This window comes from Syngnathoides biaculeatus, chromosome 23, assembly GCF_019802595.1.
Source record: "Syngnathoides biaculeatus isolate LvHL_M chromosome 23, ASM1980259v1, whole genome shotgun sequence".
In the NCBI taxonomy this organism is placed as follows: domain Eukaryota; kingdom Metazoa; phylum Chordata; class Actinopteri; order Syngnathiformes; family Syngnathidae; genus Syngnathoides; species Syngnathoides biaculeatus.
In genome coordinates, this window is record NC_084662.1 from 249,216 (window position 1) to 267,440 (window position 18,225).

At 40.9% G+C, this 18,225-nt stretch overlaps 1 protein-coding gene across 3 annotated transcripts in view; it reads right to left on the reverse strand.

The window, feature by feature from the left end:
* The window catches only part of mdn1 (midasin AAA ATPase 1), a 326,227-nt gene that overhangs the window by 21,303 nt on the left and 286,699 nt on the right, over positions 1 to 18,225 (reverse strand). For all 3 annotated transcript variants that reach the window (XM_061812802.1, XM_061812803.1, XM_061812800.1), the window contains 2 exons: positions 14,403 to 14,650; positions 13,355 to 13,513 (listed from right to left, as the gene is read on the reverse strand). In XM_061812802.1, the coding sequence (XP_061668786.1) occupies positions 13,355 to 13,513; positions 14,403 to 14,650 (407 nt within the window). The remainder of the gene's footprint in view (positions 1 to 13,354; positions 13,514 to 14,402; positions 14,651 to 18,225) is intronic.

The following is an 18,225-nucleotide window of genomic DNA, read 5'->3' on the forward strand; positions in this document are numbered from 1 at the left end:
TTAGGTCATGGACCAAGTCCTGTCGTGTAGTCCTGGGTTGATTCCGCACCTTTCTTAGGATCGTTGAGACCCCACGAGGTGATATCTTACACGAGGCTCCACTCTGATTGAGATTGACCGTCATATTTAGCTTCTTCCATTTTCTAATGATTGCTCCAACAGTGGACCTTTTTTCACCAAGCTGCTTGGCAATTTCTCCGTACCCCTTTGCTACCGTGTGGAGTTGTACAATTTTGTCTCTGGTGTCTTTGGCTCTTTGGTCTTGACCATGTTACAAGTTTGAGTCTTACTGATTGTATGGGGTGGACTGGTGTCTTTATGCAGCTAATGACCTCACACCGGTGAATCTTATTCACGATAATACATAGAGTGGAGGTGGACTTTTAAAGGTGGAATAAAAGGTCTTTGAGGGTCAGAATTCTATCTGATAGACAGGTGTTCAAATACTTATTTGCAGCTGTATCACACTAATAAATCATTAAAAAAAAATCATACATTGTGATTTCTGGATTTTTCTTTTTAGATGCATGCATCTATGAAGAAAATTTCATACCCCTCCATGATTTCAAAGTGGGAGAACTTGAAACATGGCAAGGTGTTCAAATACTTATTTTCTTCACTGTACCTCATTTAGCCTTCGCCACCTTTTCCCGACGTCGCATCTCAATGTATTCCTTTCGCCTCTCCTGAATCCTCTGTGTCCCACTTCTTCTTGTCTAACCTCTTTCCTTGTATGAGTTCCTGTATTTTGGGGTTCCAACATCAAGTCTCCTTCTCCCTTTTCTTACCATAAGAACCACCAAGTAAAAGCCTCAATTTTTTTCTCGTTACAAAAAAAAATTCTTAATATAAAAGGGGAAAAAATGGTGCTGGGTTCAAAGGAATGGAAACATCCTGGACTGTATCTTGGTTTGAAATCGGCGTGATAGAGCTGCTCTCCCATTGGCCAGCTCTGGAACATTTTTCTGGTATCATATTGGCTAGGAGGGATGTCAATTTTTAGCCATGAGAAACATCCAGTCTAATGGCCCAAAAGAACAGCTCCCCCAATTGGCTGGGACGGAGCATCTTCCTGGCATTCACATGACTCAATTGGCTCGGAGCAACGCCAATCTTTTTTTTTTGGGACATCAGTCTTTACCTATGACGCACTTCCTGCATCTTCATTACCGAATCCATTGTCATACGCTCGCGCACACTCATACTTTACAACTTCTTTGCTGATTTAGTGTTTATTTTTTTCACCATGGAGCCCAAGAAATTGATGGCCAGTGCCAGCGAGGAGAACAATAGAGTTTTTGTTGTCCAACAAAACAAGAAATCGAGAAATATGAAAAAGTCATGGATATATGTGGCTTCATACTGCTCCTGCTCGACTTGAGAGGTTCGAAGCGGAGGTTCAACTTGAAGTCGAAGAAATTGTTGAGCTGGCAAGGGATAAGACATCGACGATTTGGTTCACCATGAGGATCTTTTGCCATAGAATCTAAATGCTGGAGGTGATGAAACACTTGACAATACAGGAGCAGTTTTCAGCTTAGAGGAGGAAGCAGCCAATGTTATTGTCAGCCAAAACAAAAGATGTATTGGCGAAATTCCATGACATTTCCAAATTTATTCAAAAGAATCATCCGGAAAATGTGTTAACTACTCGGGCAATCGCTCATTTCCATGAGGTTTGCCTTGCACATTTCCATATGATTGTTAAAAGCCATCAAAGGCTTCTAACACCCTTGGATTGATACTTCACGAAACATTAAAAGTTAGTTTATTTTGAATTTATAGTTTGTGGAATTAAGGTGTGTGCATGCCTCCACCTCTGAAGACAGACTGGGGCCTTTTTGCTCGCCACGCACTCAAAGTCAAAGGTAAATGGAATTAATTTTGTGTTATTTGTTACATTATGTACATTTTGAAAACTTATTTTTGGTGGCGGAGTAGGGGGGGTTGTAAAGGATTAGGCTATTTACATGTAAAATGTGTTTCTACTTTCAAAAGTTTCACTTTATGAAACCACTTCCAGAACAGATTAATTTTGTAAGTTGCGGTACCACTGTACTCTCCTGTCTGTCGCTCTCATCGTCTTGGGTGGAATACTTGAGTCTTCCAGGAGCTCCTGCTGTCCGAGTGCCTGTCTCACCTCTTTCAGAAAGGCTGCACAATATTCTTCCTTTCTCAGCCTCCACCGCATGGTTCCCTGCTCTACCTTTGTCTTCTTAATTTTCCTCCCCACCACAAGTCATTCTAAACACCACCATCCTATACTGTCGAGCTACACTCTTCCTTATATTACAATCAGTTCCCTCTTTCAGATTACATCGTCTGAACAATATGTAATCAACCTGTGTGCTCCTCGGTCTTGTGGGTCACCCGATGTCCCTGCCTCTTCTGGAAAAAGGTGTTCACTACAGCCATTTTTATCCTTTTTGAAAACTCCACCACCATCTGTCCCTCAAAGTTACTTTCCTGGATGCTGTACTTACCCATCACTTCTTCATCGCCCCTGTTTCCTTCACCAACAGGTCCATTACAATCTGCACCAGTTTCAACTCTCCACCTAGGATGCTCAGAACTACTTCCACCTAGTTCCTTCCAAAATTTATTTTTCATCTCTCGGTCACATCCTACCTGTGGGGCATAGCCGGTAATAACATTATATATAACACCCGCAGTTTCCAGTTTCAGCCTCATCACTTGATCTGATACTCTTTTCACTTCCAAAACATTCTTAGCCAGCTCTTCCTTTAAGATAACCCCTACTCCATTTTGCTTCCCATCTACACCATGGTAAAATAATTTAAATTCTGCTCCTAAACTTCTAGCCATACTCCCTTTCCACCTGCTCTCTTGGATGCACAATATACCAACTTTTCTCCAAACCATCATGTCAACCAATTCCGGAGCTTTTCTTGTCATAGTACTGTTATGAGTGTGTATATTTAATGACACAGGGTTCATACTCAGTCTGACCAAAAAAATTTAAGGGCTTTTTAGGGGCATTCTTAGGGGCTGACACGAAAAATTTAGGGCTGACACGGAAAAAATTTAGGGCCATCGTGGTAAATCAAGAGTAAGGAAAAAAGACTTACCCAATGGTGCCATCAACCATTCTTGGTTCATCAAATGTTCCAGTATCTCAGTACCTGTGACAGTGATCACCTGTCGCCCTTTGTGGAGGTTCTCATTGATATGACCATTGTCAACGTCTTCACATAACAGTAAACAGAAAACAGATTCTAACTACAATTGACCCCTCCGTACAGAGCACTTAACTACGCCTCCTGAAGTGATGTCACGCCACGTGCGCTGACGTCAGACAAACAATTAGGAAAAATATCGGCGCAGCAAGAAAGGAATAGAGCGAAACTGTCCGATTTACCGGCTGATTTCTCACTCGCATTCTTAGCTTACAGTGAAATATCGTTGAAAAGCATACAGCAGGGCTTCAAGTATTTCAGCGAGCGGTATTTCAATGGTATTTACATGCATATCGACAGAGAAACCATTGATATTAGCGCGAGATCTTTCCAGAGTCAGAGGAAGACCGAAAAGCCACATAATATATTATAACCCAAAGACGAATTCGTCATTGAGTTTCCTATATTCGTGTTACATATCACACTTGTGTGCAGAATCTGGATATGTATCTGTATAGCCGTTTGTGAACCACTGTATGAAGGAAAAGAAGGCGAGGCTTGATTTAGTTTCTCTCGTTTTCTTTGTGTAACGTCACACGCTCCCCTCAATAATTATTCTTGAATTAGGGCCGAACCTCCGCAAGTTCCGACCGAGTACGACAATCACTACTTTAGTGTCCTTAAACATCCTTCCTTCAGTCTTGGTGTCTCGGTGCACGTCGAAGGCTTTTAGGACTGCTAGTCTGGTTTAGCTTAGCTAATTAGCCGTGAACAATGGGACACGTTTGTGCAGTCAGATCGCAAAATATCGCTCAACACAGATCAAGTGTGACAATCATTCACACGTAGCTATATTATGCAAGCGAAGAACTGCTAATTAATTTATTTGAGACATGTATTGAAAATCAAATATAGGGCATACCTTCGTGCTAACAAACAAAGTCCGGTTTAGCTTAGCTTGGGAGCCGCCGAACAAAGACACGTTTGTGCAGTGAGATCATCGCAAAATATCGCTCAACAGAGATCAAGTGTGACAATCATTCACACATAGCTATATTATGCAAGCGAAGAACTGCTAATTTATTTATATGAGACATGTATTGAAAATCAAATATAGGGCTTACCTTCGTGCAAACATATCTGTTCCGGTTGATGGATTCAGTTGATCATGTGGTCTTCCTCAAAGTTTTATCCAAAGATATTTTTCGTACTCTGTCTTCTGTTCCGGTTGATTTTAGATGGATTCAGTTGATGATGCGGTCTTATACAAAGTTTGATCCAAAGAAATTTTTCGTACTGGGTCTTCGGTTTTGGAAAGGGGACGAATTGAACTCCACCAACTAGCCTTTCAGGATACCTGTCGTCACGATTATAAAGTCCGTGACTACACCTCTCAACCATATCTATTGTTAAAGAACCCAAATACGCAATAAAACGCCAATAGAAAAGCTATACTGGACCATCCAGCCAGCGTTGTCTGAGATTTGAGTCTGAGATTATGCAGATCTCTGGCCTCTGATTGGTCAATGACGCGGATTGCGCAACATCCACGGAGGGGTCAATTGCAACTATATACACAAATGTCTTTTACTGATGTCTGTTTCAGCACCCCGACTCTAGCTCCTTGAGCCTACCCAGTGCCTCCTCTATTTGTTGCTGCAGAGGTGCCAAAGTGGCTCTCTTGTCCTTTGCTCTGCCTCTGAGTGCATTGGCCTCGGTGATAAACCTCAGATTCCTCTTTTCTTCTGCCTCCTCACACACCCTGTCAGCCTTCTCAATAAGCGTTGATATGTCAGTCTCTATTCTGTTTTTTTTTTTTGGCTTTGTGGCAGTAGAGATGAAAAGTGAGCAGCGATGCCAAATGTAGCCAGGTACGAAGTCTTCCTTTCCCCACAGTGGTAGTTTTTAGCAATATCACTGTCTGGGAACATGACTGCAAACAGTTTCAAATTATTTTCACAAGATTTGGAACTGTAATGGCTGCAGATCACTTTTAAAGTCCACACGATCGCTGCCTTTAACGAGTCCGTCTTCGTGTATTGAACTACGTTCATAAAGCCTGACTTCTGGCTGGACAACTGTAGGTGCGCATTAGGGATCGCAACCGGCTACAAATAACCGGTTATAACCGGCTTTCATTTTTTTTTTTCCCAACCAAAACCGCAATCGGACTTTCGAAATCAGTTAAAATTTCTAATCATTTCTTTCGGTTCCGGTACTCCACATTGCGCTCTTTTTTCAACATCATTTCCACTTTTTTCAAGTTTCGCTGTTAGACTAAAGTTAGACTCAAAAGAACATTCAGTTAAATCAAAGAAACAAACATGGCATCGAGGAAATGCTCCAAAGTATGGGAGTAAACTTGTTTTATTGGCAGACATCAAAACACTCCTCGCATAACGGGGGGGAAGTCTGTGAACTTGTCACTCCGGAAAAGCAACAACAAAAACAGTCCGTGCGGAACCCCGCACCATAACTCGAGGTCCCGCGGGTGAATTATGTAAACACCACTATGGTACCTGTTTTTTGCTACAGCTGTTCGGTTAAAACCGGTTATGGAAGTAAGCGGTTTGTTACGATCCTTAGTGCGCATGCACTGCTCGTACCACTGCCTGAAGTTGATGCTTCACTATCTTGATATTTTAGAAACAGATTTATACCAACGGAAGATGAGTCTTCGCCAAATCAGCGTATCTCCCGTTTTTGCGGTGTGACTCCAGCGCTTTGACGCCCATCTTTTCAAGCTGGTAACTCTGCTTGCACAGATGGCAGTAAAACATGTGCTGATCTTTTGGATCTCGACGAACCCATCTCCCAAACTCCTTACTTTCAACCCAAGCTTCTTGAAAAATGCACTTGCCCATGATACAAGTTGGATCGATGAAAGAACTACGCTCAGTCGTAACGAAGACGAAGTGAAATGCCTACTCACGGAAACAAACAATGGAATATCGACAACATGGTGACTAGTTGTCAACACGGTGACTTCCGTTGACAATTTCCGGCTGTTCGCCTTTTTTTTTTTTTAAATAAAAATTTTTTTTTTTTTTTTTTAGGGAGAATTTTGGCGGTAGAGGTCCTCCCTTTGATTTTTTTTTTTTTTTAATTTAAGGCCTTTTTAGGGGCTTGACCGGTTTTCGCGGATTTTAAGGACTTTTAGGAGCCCCTAAATGCACCTTGGAAAATTTAGGGGTTTTAGGGCCGGGTGCGAACCCTGTATAACGTATTGCATTTGTTTTGTATTTATTTTTTATTTTTCTTTCTTCCATACTTTATTACGTATACTATTACGTCATCTGATGCAGACCTTTGTTGAACTTTCTGTAAGAGGGGGACTATTACGTCGTCGTACGCGGATCTTTGTGGAACTTTCGAAAAGTGGCTATCTCAAGACGGGATGACTTTTAGTTGGAACTTCTTAAAACCTCTCGCTTCTTTGTTCAAGTAATGTCTTCTACCACTCTGCCTTCTGCCTCTCGTCTTTTGGACATTTCTGGATTCATTACTCCATTGCTGGAAATAACATTCGGCTACAGGACACTCGTTCTGTCTGATGACTAAACGTTGTTTCATTCTTCTGCTTGTGTTTTACGCAACTCAACTGCCCTTGTACCTCTATTTTGTTAGTTTGTTATGGTATTGGATTGTTTTGTGTGCTTAAATTGTCTTGAACACAATACAATTGCTTTTTTATATTTTGCTAGTTCACTCCAATTAAAAACATGGCACAGTGCAGGAAATATTAAATGTGGAAATACTCTAAAATGCATGGGAAAAAAATATGAGTTTTCAACCTGGATTTAAAAAGTATTCACACTTAGGGCTGACTTCACCTCTGTTGACAACTTATTCCATTTGTGTGTAGCATAATAATAGCTAAATGCTGCCATGTTTGCCGTGGCCTGTGCGCTCTCTTGTTTAACCTGAATCTGACGATCTCAGAGCTCTACGGGTTTGTGTTCCGTCAGCACTTTATCTGTTCAGAACCAAAACCATTTTGTGATTTATAGACCAGGATTTGAACTTTAAAATCTATTCTAAAGCTGACTGGAGTCCAGTATAAGGACTTTAGGACCTCATTTTTCATCGATTTCTGGTCTTGAGATCGGTTTGACAAGGATGTCCAAGTTCTCCCTTCTTATTTTCAAAAGCATTGGAATTGGTGTCTTTACACGTATTAAATAACCCTCTGTTAGATTCATTGTTTTATCATGTACAGTGCCCTCCGTAATTATTGGCACCTCCGGTTAAGATGTGTTAAAAGCCTTAAAATAAATTCAGTGTTTATTGCAGAAGAATACTGTCACACTGAAAATTTTAGAAAAATGTAACCTTCAACTCAAATGATTTGTAAGAAAATGAAAAAATCCCTGACAAAAAAATAATTTTTCATTAAATCACCTGTTCCACAATTATTGGCACCCTTAACAATTCCCAGGAAATAATTGAAGCATTTCTGTCATTTATATCGTAGTTTAGTTGTATGACATGACAGAGGCCGTTTTTCTTATCCACTCTTAAACATGGGAAAGACAAAGGAACACAGCATCCAAGTGAGGCAGATGTGCGTCGACCTTCACAGGTCAGGCAGAGGCTACAAGAAGATTGCCACTCAACTGCAGCTACCCATATCCACTGTGAGAGGAATAATTAAGAAGTTCTAAACAACTGGAACAGTGGTAAAGAAGCCTGGACGAGGACCCATCTTTATTTTGCCACCACGCACAGTGAGGAGGATGGTAAGAGAAATCAAAAGATCTCCAAACCTCACTGTTACACAATTACAACAAATGGTAGCATTCTCGGGTCACAAAGTCTCCAAATCAACCATCAGGTGCTGTCTACACGCCAACAAGCAGTTTGGGAGGCATGCACGGAGAAAACCTTTCCTCACTCAAATCATAAACGCAAACGTCTGGAGTTCGCCAAGCGGTATTGGGGCTTCAACTGGTACCGTGTGCTTTGGTCAGATGAGACCAAGATTGAGCTTTTTGGCAACAAACACTAAGTGGGTCTGGCGTGCCACGAAAGATGCGCATGCTGAAAAGCACCTCATACCACTCTGAAGGATGGGGGTGGGTCAGTGATGTTGTGGGGCTGTTTCTCTTCCAAAGGCCCTGGGAACCTTGTTAGGGTGCATGGGATCATGAATGCTTTGAAATACGAGGACATTTTAAATCAAAATCTGTTGTCCTCTGCCCGAAAGCTGAAGATGGGTCGTCACTGGGTCTTTCAGCAAGACAATGACCCTAAACATATGGCCAAATCTACATAAAAATGGTTCACCATCACAAAATCAAGCTCCTCCCATGGCATCTCCCATCTCAATCCCCACACCTCAACCCCATTGAAAACCTGTGGGGTGAGCTGAAGAGGAGAGGACCCAATCTCTGGATGATTTAGAGAGATTCTGCAAAGAGGAATGGCTGAAGATCCCTCTTTCTGTCTTTTCCCATCTTGTGAAACATTATAGGAGAAGATTAGGTGCTGTTTTGTTGGCAAAAGGGGGTTGTACAAAGTATTAACACCAGGGGTGCTAATAATTGTGACACACATTATTTTATGTCAAATAATTCTTTGTGCGATTTTTTCCCCACTGAATAAATGCACTTGTATTGAAGGTTGGATTTGTCTTTCCATTAAGGTCCCATATTATTAAGAAAAAAAAAAAAAAAATATATATATATATATATATATAACTTGAATTGAAATTGATGGGGCTCTGCAATGGCAAGAGTCAGACCCATTTTATAGTGACCCACAAACGCCACTCACGATACAGAAGATAAAACTGTACATAATAAAATACAAAGTAAGGAATGCTTTTGATGTCCTGAAAATGGAGTGGATGGGATGTTGTGTAATTAAAAAAAATGAATTCTGATTTATTTTCCAAATGAACAGAAGTAGAGTCTCGGGGTGGCAAACCAGTCACAGAAGAAGAGCCACATTTTTTTACTGTGTTACAGCAAAGAGCCATGTCATAAAAATGAACATCACTCCCTCCTCACACACATACATCTGCTCATGCAGATTTCTTGTAAATGAATATCCCATACCAACTTGATAAGAAAAATCAACTCCTACAGAGTACCAATATCACAGGCCAGTGATTTAAAAAAAAAAAAGAAAAAAAAAAGGTGTCCTCTCTCACACAAACTACCAGTTCAACCAAGAGTGCCATATTTTCTGTCATGTTTGTATTTCCATTGTTGAGCAAAGATGTTCATAAATGCAAGCTGCCAAGGAAATTGGAAATGACCCACCGTGTTTTATGGGGCGGCGACATTTAGTACATATTGGACAAAATTAGTCACATTTTCGAGCCCCCATTCCTAAAAATAAAATCATACACTGAATTTTCCAGCACCGCGGCAGAGTACTAAAACCATGCATCCAAAGATGGAGTTTGCTCTTACTTTATGCATCCCTGGTGTATTTTTGTGCATCTCAGACTGTTAACACAAAATATAAGATCTCTGCAAGAGTATCAATTATTGTTTTAAACGCTAAGTGATCCCAACAGAGAATTTATGTGAATATTAAAGTCATTTGTGATGAATACATTGTCTGGGTAGGTCACCAATAAATTCTGACAATTCATATAACAAGCTAGAATAAGGGTGGTGGTAGATAACTGCATGACAGAATGGCAATGGTGTTGTCGACTGTATTCCGAGAACCACGAATGTTTTACTGCAGGGGTATACAATGCGTCGATTGTGATAGACTAGTTTTGTTGTTTTGCTGTATTTTTCTGACCTTCAGCTCACTGCGCATGTGCAAACGACACATTACAGGAAAACACGCTAGTCTGCAACTTCCCGCGTTTAAGCCCTCGCTTAAGAAATCTTATCAAACATGAGTGCATGCTGAAGAAGACAAAAACGTATCAATTTCATACGGAATGGGAGGCGGACTTTTTTTCACAACGTCAGTTTTGATGTGCGTTTGCCTCATCTGCCAGTGTAGTGAAATGTGTTGCGGCATTTTTTAACTGTTTATGGAAAATATGACACCGACAAGCAAGCTGAGAATGAGAAAAGTGAACTAACTAAAATCTCAATTGCTTGCATAGCACAGTCACTTTTCACACAGTATACAGTGGAGAAAATAAGTATTTGAACACCCTGCGATATTGCAAGTTCTCCCACTTAGAAATCATGCAGGGGTCTGAAATTTTGCTGTTAGGTGCAGGTCCACTGTGAGAAAGATAATCTAAAAAGAAAAATCCACAGATAATGTATAATTTTTGAATGATGTATTTGTGTGAAACAACTACAAATAAGTATTTGAACACCTGAGAAAACCAATGCTAATATTCGGTACAGTTGCCTTTGTTTGCAATTACAGAGGTCAAACGTTTCTAGTAGTTGTTCACCAGGTTTGCACACACTGCAGGAGGGATTTTGGCCCAGTCCTCCACACAGATCTCTAGATCAGACAGGTTTCTGGGCTGTTGCTAAGAAACACAGAGTTTCAGCTCCCTCCAAAATGTTCTCTTGGGTTTAGGTCTGGAGACTGGCTAGGCCACGCTACTCCTTGGTTTTCCTGGCTCCTTGGTTTTCCGGGTCATTGTCATGTTGAAAGACCCAGCCACAACCCATCTTCAATGGTCTGACTGACCAAAGAGGTTTTTCCCCAAAATCTCAATACATGGCCACGGGCATCCTCGCAAGCTGCTTCGCAATTTCTCCGTAGCCCTTTCCAGCCATGTGGAGTTGTATAATTTTGTCTCTGGTGTCACTGGACAGCTTTTTCGTCTTGGCCATGTTACAAGTTTGAGTCTTACTGATTGTATGGGGTGGACAGGTGCCGTTAAGCAGCTAATGACCTCACACAGGTGCATCTCTCTCACAGTGAACATGCACCTACGATGAAAATTTCAGACCCCTCCATAATTTATAAGTGGGAGAACTTGCAATATAGCAGGGTGTTCAAATACTTATTTTCTTCACAGTAGTTCAACAGTGAAAGCCACCACCGAAGCATCGCTCCGCCGTTCGTCACATCATCGTTAACAAGAAGCCCTTTAAAGACAGAGAGATGGTAAAAGAGGTACAGCTGACTCGTTGTTTTGATCTTTTAAAAATAAGGCGGAAATATCTTCAATAAAATCTCTGCACCTGTAAAGAATTACAGTTACACGGTGCTGTGAAGCTATGGGTGATGTGTGGAAGGACATCGGAGATTGTGTTTCTCACTGCAGTTGGACGAATCCACTGACGTGAGTGACAGAGCCCAGGTTTGCATTTTCATTTGTATGGTGTTTAGTGATCATCAACGTGAAGTCAGATAGTTACAATTTTTTTTTATAATTATGTTGTGCAAGGCACAGAAACATACATTTACACATGAAGAATTCTCAATATACTTTAAAATAAATGTGCATTTTTGTAGTGGGTGGTTCTTTGTGACTAGGTCATTCTATTTCATCATTGGTCATTCAAAAAAAACCAAAAAAAAAAAAAACATCCCGTCGATCGCGAGAGAGGCTGGCTGCTTGAAATGTAGATCTTGGGGTAGAAAAGTCGTAGTTGCTCTGGTGAGATTAATACTGCAGACATCTGGTGGTTATTTCTCAATTTGTCATCGACAAAATAAGACAGGGAAGTGTACTTTCAACTCACACAGAACTACCTCAGTAGAAAGCACAACAGTCAGCAACGCATGAGTGGAAATAGATTAGAATGTGTACCATGTCACTCTATTCTACATGTAGGTTGTGTGAAGTTAGACTCCAGCATAATGGTTGTCAGCCTTAACCTACAGACCCCAAACCCATTCTTAAAAGGCTTGCTAATCACTTGTGTCCCAATTTGTGTATTTTCATGCAAAGATTGAACAGTATTTTATGCTTTTAAACAAAATGCCTAATCCATTATGGTGAAGGTTGGTGTTCCAAATAGATTAAAGGCCATTTATCTACAAACTACATTCAGTGTTTGCTACAGGAAATAGAATACTGGTTCAGCAAGAATAATCTGCTACACCTCTCACCGTTGCCTCTTGGAGGCAAGGGCCAATTACTAAATACCGAAATACATATCTGTCTGGCAACATTATAAATCCTGGCTATGTTCCTCTCTGTAACATCTGATTGCCGCATCTTTGTTCATTGGAGTCAACCTGTATCACTATATCTGAATAGCTAGTGTTGTTCGCCCCACGCTGCTGTTTAGGCCCAAAGCGAGTCAAGTCCCTAAGGCTAGCTTCAGGAGTGAATATGTTATGCTTGTGAACAGGCTAAGTTAGTCCCTTGGAGCTAATGCCTACAGGACTACAGGGTCGGTTCCAATCTACACTTTCTGTCACATCTACAGTTAAACTATTCTGCTCTATACTTGGACAGATTTCTCCAGCAGGGAAACTTTCAAAAGGAGAAGGGTGCAAGTGGTGTAGGAGTCTTTGCTCATGTTTATTTGGTTGGCGTATTAGAGATGAAGTCTGTGGCTGCTGAAGGTTGAAGTAGCCTCAAGAACGGAGGTACTCTGCTCTCAAAAATTCAAAATAGCCTCACAAAGTAAGAAAGGAAACTAAAAGCAAAGTTTAAAAATGTAACTCCAAAAGGGAAAAGTTAAGAATTTGTCTCTGGGGGAGACAGTGTTGTGTGAAAGGAGCAGCTTTTGAATCAATGTTTTCAAGAGGAATGCTGGAAAATTTATCATGACTGTGCCACTGTCTAAAGCAGGTAAACAACTCGCTTAGCCAAACTTTCCTTCAACTAAACCACAACCAAACTGATAACTATTTTTGGCAAGAAAAATAAAAAAAAAAAAAAGGATCACTGGTCATAAGTATCTGGACTCATTATCTTGAAAAAGCAAAGACCAAGTCCGAAACCTTGGTGTTCTTATAGATTCCGACCCAACCTTAGTCTTATCAAATCAATAAATAAAACTGCCTTTTACCATCTGAAGAACAAATCAAGAGTGAAGGCTTGCATGTGTCAAGCAGACCAAGAAAACACACAGTCGGCTCCATGTTGAAAACGCTTTCCTATCTTGCAGATACTCCCAGCCATATCAATACATACAGTCCAACAGTAACGAGGCTTTCTGGTCAACATATAGGCTATTTAAAAAATGGTGCCTGTTGATGAGTTTGTGCGATTGAGGTCAAACGCAGTGATTAAACTTCGCTCTTGCAATTAATGACATTTTTCAATGAAAAAAATTCTTCCTACAATTTCAAATCATACTCAGCGTAAGGCTCACCTCTTTTGCATTCTCTCTCTCTGAAGCCTCTCCAGCCAGCTCCACAGCAGTTTCACTCTGGAAATTCTCCTCACCAGTTAGCCCATCAGTGCTGTGTTCTTTTCTCTGAGCTAACTTTGGCTGACCGTCAATGTCATCCATCCCATCAGAAACCTCTTCCTGTGCGTATAAGGGGAAAAATGTTAAAGGACTTTGGGGGTGGGGCCTGGCATCCTTTAAACCAGTGCTTCTCAAATGGGTGCTACTATGCGGGGGACGGGGGGTTTGGCTCTGGGGAACATACCATTTTTTTTTTTGCCGTACTAGAATAAAGTCTAATTGCACATTAGCAGTGGTCCTCTCATTGTCATAGTGTGCACAGGAAGTATGACCCCTATGGTATAGGGGTTTAATATTGCACTGAGCAGGTGATCAAGTACAGTAAACGAACCCATAAGAAACAACACGAAACAAATTGGTTACAGGTCAAACAAGCATTTTTTTATTTCAGGCAAATTGATGCAATTAAAATCTTTTCTGTTCTGGACTAAAAAACAAAGTGAATAAAGTTATTCTTTGGGGGGGGGGGGGGTCCGTGACAGAAAATAATTGAGAAGCTCTGATTTAAACTAGGACCGCATTGGACGCGCAACATGAAAGGACAACTGTTGCATGTGAGTTGGGCGTTTTTTTTTTTTTTTTTTCCACAAACAGTATTAAAATAATGCGTTTCTAAAAGTGTTGTTTCAATTGCCATTAATTTGGAAATTATATCATCTTATTAAAGGGTGTCAAATATCTAAAAATTAATTAGTCAAACACTTACTTGCACCAAACTACGGAAATTATTAAATGAGCAGAAACTTCAGTGGCAGATGATGCCTTAAAGCTCAAGACAAAGAAATGGTGAACATTTCATGTGTAGAATGTCAAGCATGGAGAAAAAAAATGCCCATTTTATGTAATGTTTTATGCTGCAATGTCTATATATCAATATATCATGTCTTGACTGCAAGCAATGAAATTAAAGCAAAATATGGTGATCATACAAACCAGTTAACATTCTGACCTTAGGCTTGGTTCCTTCCTTTGTTGGACCAGAGGGATTCTCATCTTGTTTTGAATCTTCTGTTGGTACTTCGTCTCCACTCTCTTCTGTTTCAGTCTTGGGCTCCGGTTCTCCATCATCATCTTCTTTCTGGTTTGACGTGTCTTTCTCCGCTCCCTCTTCTCCCTCCATCTCATCTCCCTCTTTTTGTTCATCTTGGTCGCAGTCTGCATTGATGGCTTCCTCATCAATGTCAAATGGAGATTCCACTGAATAAATTCACAACAAAATAGAGAAAATACAGTTTGTTGAAAACGAAAAAAATTACACAATATCTTGTGTTGCGCGCCCCAAAAATTAACTGCAAAATTGCGGAAACCCTTCTATGCATAATGTCCAGTTTCTAGCCATTGATATATTTATATGCAATACGTATGTAATACTGTGGCGCATTCTAGTGTTTACCTTTAACAGTGGTTTTATGGAAGAATTTTTCACATCCTACATGACCATTGGCATGTCACCTAACTTACACAATGTAAAAACCAGAGATGTCTCATACCCAGACAATCAGAATCAGATTTATTGGCCAAGTGTGGAAAAATATACAAGGACTTTTTCTCCGGCAGTCGGAGCTGCCCTGGTACGACATTCAGAGCGAAGAACAACAAAGTAACAAGAACAGAGAAAAAGAGACATTTCTGTTTATAGGGACTATTCCTTTTTGGAGTCACAGCTTTGCAAGATGTAAAGTCTTCTTTTAGAATGAGTGTGTCCCAACAATAGCACAAGGCAGAAAATAGTAGGTTTACTGATCAAGAATTTAATGACTTAATTGCCAGAGGGAAAAAACAGTTCAAATGCCTGCTAGTTTTGACTTGGATTGATCTCTAGCGCTTTCCCGACAGAAGGAGCTTGAAGAGCTGGTGGCCAGTATGTGGCGAAAGGATGCTGCCCGCTCCGGACCTAGTTCACGCTGCATCCAAGTCTTCAATAGTGGGTAGAGTGGTGCCGACAATCCGTTCACGGTTTTGATTGTATGTTGCAGTCGGAGTTTGTCCTTTTTGTGGCGGCCCCTACTAAACTACTAGAAGTGAAACTAAATTGAATTAAGATTTGCATCATGGTATGCAAGCGTGCTTTCATAACGTGTATATCGTACACATTCAAAAACATTTCAATTTCTTGTTTTTGTAAATGAATGTAACGCATGAATTTGAAAATTATTAACGTCATGTTTCGTTATCAGTAATTTTACAAATAATTGCTTCTGCGCCACGGTGACTCAGATGGTAAAGCATTGGTCTCACAGTTCTGAGGTCCCAGGTTCATTCTTGGTCCCACCTGTGTAGAGTTTGCATGTTCTCCCCCGTGCCTGCGTGGGTTTCCTCTGGACCTGTGACGCCCTTGAGGCGGTCCACCACAAGGCGTTCAAAGGACTTTATGACCAGAGATGTCAAAGCAACAGGCCTGTAGAATGAGACTGCCGCTTTTTTGGAGGACCGGTATTATGGTGGAGCGTTTGAAGCAGGTTGGTACGTCACACAATTTTAGAGAACTGTTAAAGATCTTTGTGAAGACAGGAGCAAGTTAGTCTGCGCAGACTTTGTGGCAGGATGGGGACACAAGGTCTGGGCCTGGTACTTTGTTGATCTTATCTTGTTTGAAAATTCGTCTAACGTCCCCTTCATAGATATTTAACGGAGTAGAAGGTGTTACAGCTTGTTGTGTGGCTTGTTGGCTGTGAGGAGTGGAAGTAAGCACTTTATTTCGATTCCGGTTCCAAATGATTCTCGATTCAGATTCTTTCAGGAGAATTGGTCAAAAAACAATGAAAGGTTGAAATATAGGGGGTGCAAATCATGAACATCCATTTTCTTAGCAGCCTTCTGCATAAACTACGAAGAACATTTCACTTGCTGTTCTTTAGAAACAGTATAAAACCGCCGTAATTTTTCACGCAAAGTTGACCTCAAAATTTTGGAAAACCCTTGTACCTGCATTATTAATTTATACATTGAATGATTTAGCTTCTACCCAAATGATCAAAACAAAGTATTAGCTGTATTTTGTTGAGTATTTTTCAAAGAATTATCACAAAGTTAAGCACTTTTGAACACTTTTTCTTTGACTTGTGTTTATTTGTATTTCACATGACTACTTTTATTCAGTATATAAGACAATATGGTTGTCCTCATATGTTTGTTGATCCAGGCAGAATTTGTAAGATGGGTACAATTCTAACAAAAACATGAGGGGCCAGGTGAAACATTTGATTTTATTGGGAGTCAAGCATTTCTGACATCCATTATCATTGAAACAAAGAATGATACCGTAAATTCCCATGCATAATGCACAAAATTTTCCTAAAATAGTTTCAAAAACTCAATAGAGCGCATTGTATTTAGGTATAGATCCACACAAAAGAAAATCACATTGTATAGTCATATACAGGTAGATAGGGTGTTAAAAGGTATACATTGACATTTCAATATTATGTTCAATGTCTTATGTTAAAGATTTTACATGTGTAACGGTTAATGTGTGTCGCCAACCTGAGATTCCTGACATGGTTTAAATTCAGTGTGGGGTTCGGTGCTGCAAGGCCCGATAGTGAGGGAAAGCGTTCCCGGGGTCGTGACCGGAAGAACAAGATCCTGGATACAAGCGACCGAAATGAGTTTCCGACGCAGGGTGTCCGGGGGTCTCCCTTAGAGATAGGGTGAGAAGCTCGGTCATCTGGGAGGGGCTCAGGGTCGAGCCGCTGCTCCTCTGCATTGAGAGGAGCGAGACGAGGTGACTGGGGTATCTGATCAGAATAACTCCCAGACACCTCCCGGTGTTCCTGGCATGTCCCACCGGAAAAAGACCCCGGGGACAACCCAGGACACACTGAAGAGACTATGTCTCTCAGCAGGTTTGGGAACTCCTCGGGATCCCTCCCAAGGAGCTTGAAGAAGTAGCTGGGGAAAAGGAAGTCCGGGTATCCCTGCTGAAGATACTGTGACCTGACCCGGAGAAGCGGTAGAAAATGGATGGATGGATGGAAGAGTTCCTGGGCTTAAGTGAGGGGGTCGGTGCCTCAAGATCTGATGGTTAGGTGTTCAAGTTGCCAAGACCCGACAATTCCGAAGATGTTCGAATTTTGTGATAAAGTGAAGCACTTCCATAAAATGGGCAATGGGAAGAGCAAAACCAGTGATAAGCGCAAAATCAGTGGGAAGAGCAAAACCAGTGATAAGAGCGAAAACAGACTTAGTGAACACATTGGCAATTCTGACCCATATGAGGGGGAAATATGGGGAGAAATTTATAGTGTGTGTAGATAAATTGGTAACTGACTATGGTTTTTCAGTGTTGGGAAATTTAAGTCTCCGGTAATTAAAACATTTAAAAAGAAGGTTGGAGGATGAGAAAAGTAGCATAAAGAAGAAGAAAACAATTCAAATTAAGGAAGATGTTTAGAAAACATTGAGAAAAATCAGAATGCCTGGAAATATGATTGACAGACGCTAACAAGCGAGAAAAATAGTCAAAAGAATTTAGACCAGGGAATAATGAAAAAGGAAAAGGAATGTAAAGAAACTGATAACTGTGTATCTCCTCCTGCGACACTGCATCCGAGGTTGCCTGGTGGAATACGTCAGAATGACACTGGCGACAAGGTACCCCCATATCCTCTGCAAGTCAAACAGCAACCTGAGTAACAAAGTGGTCACCTCCTTCGCTTTCAACCACTGTGCTCCCTGCCCTCTGCAAACAAGCTCCTGCTGTTGCTGTTTCTTCCTGCTCTCAGCCTGGTCAGCTGGCTCCTGCTGGCAGCTTGCCAACCTCCTGTCATGGG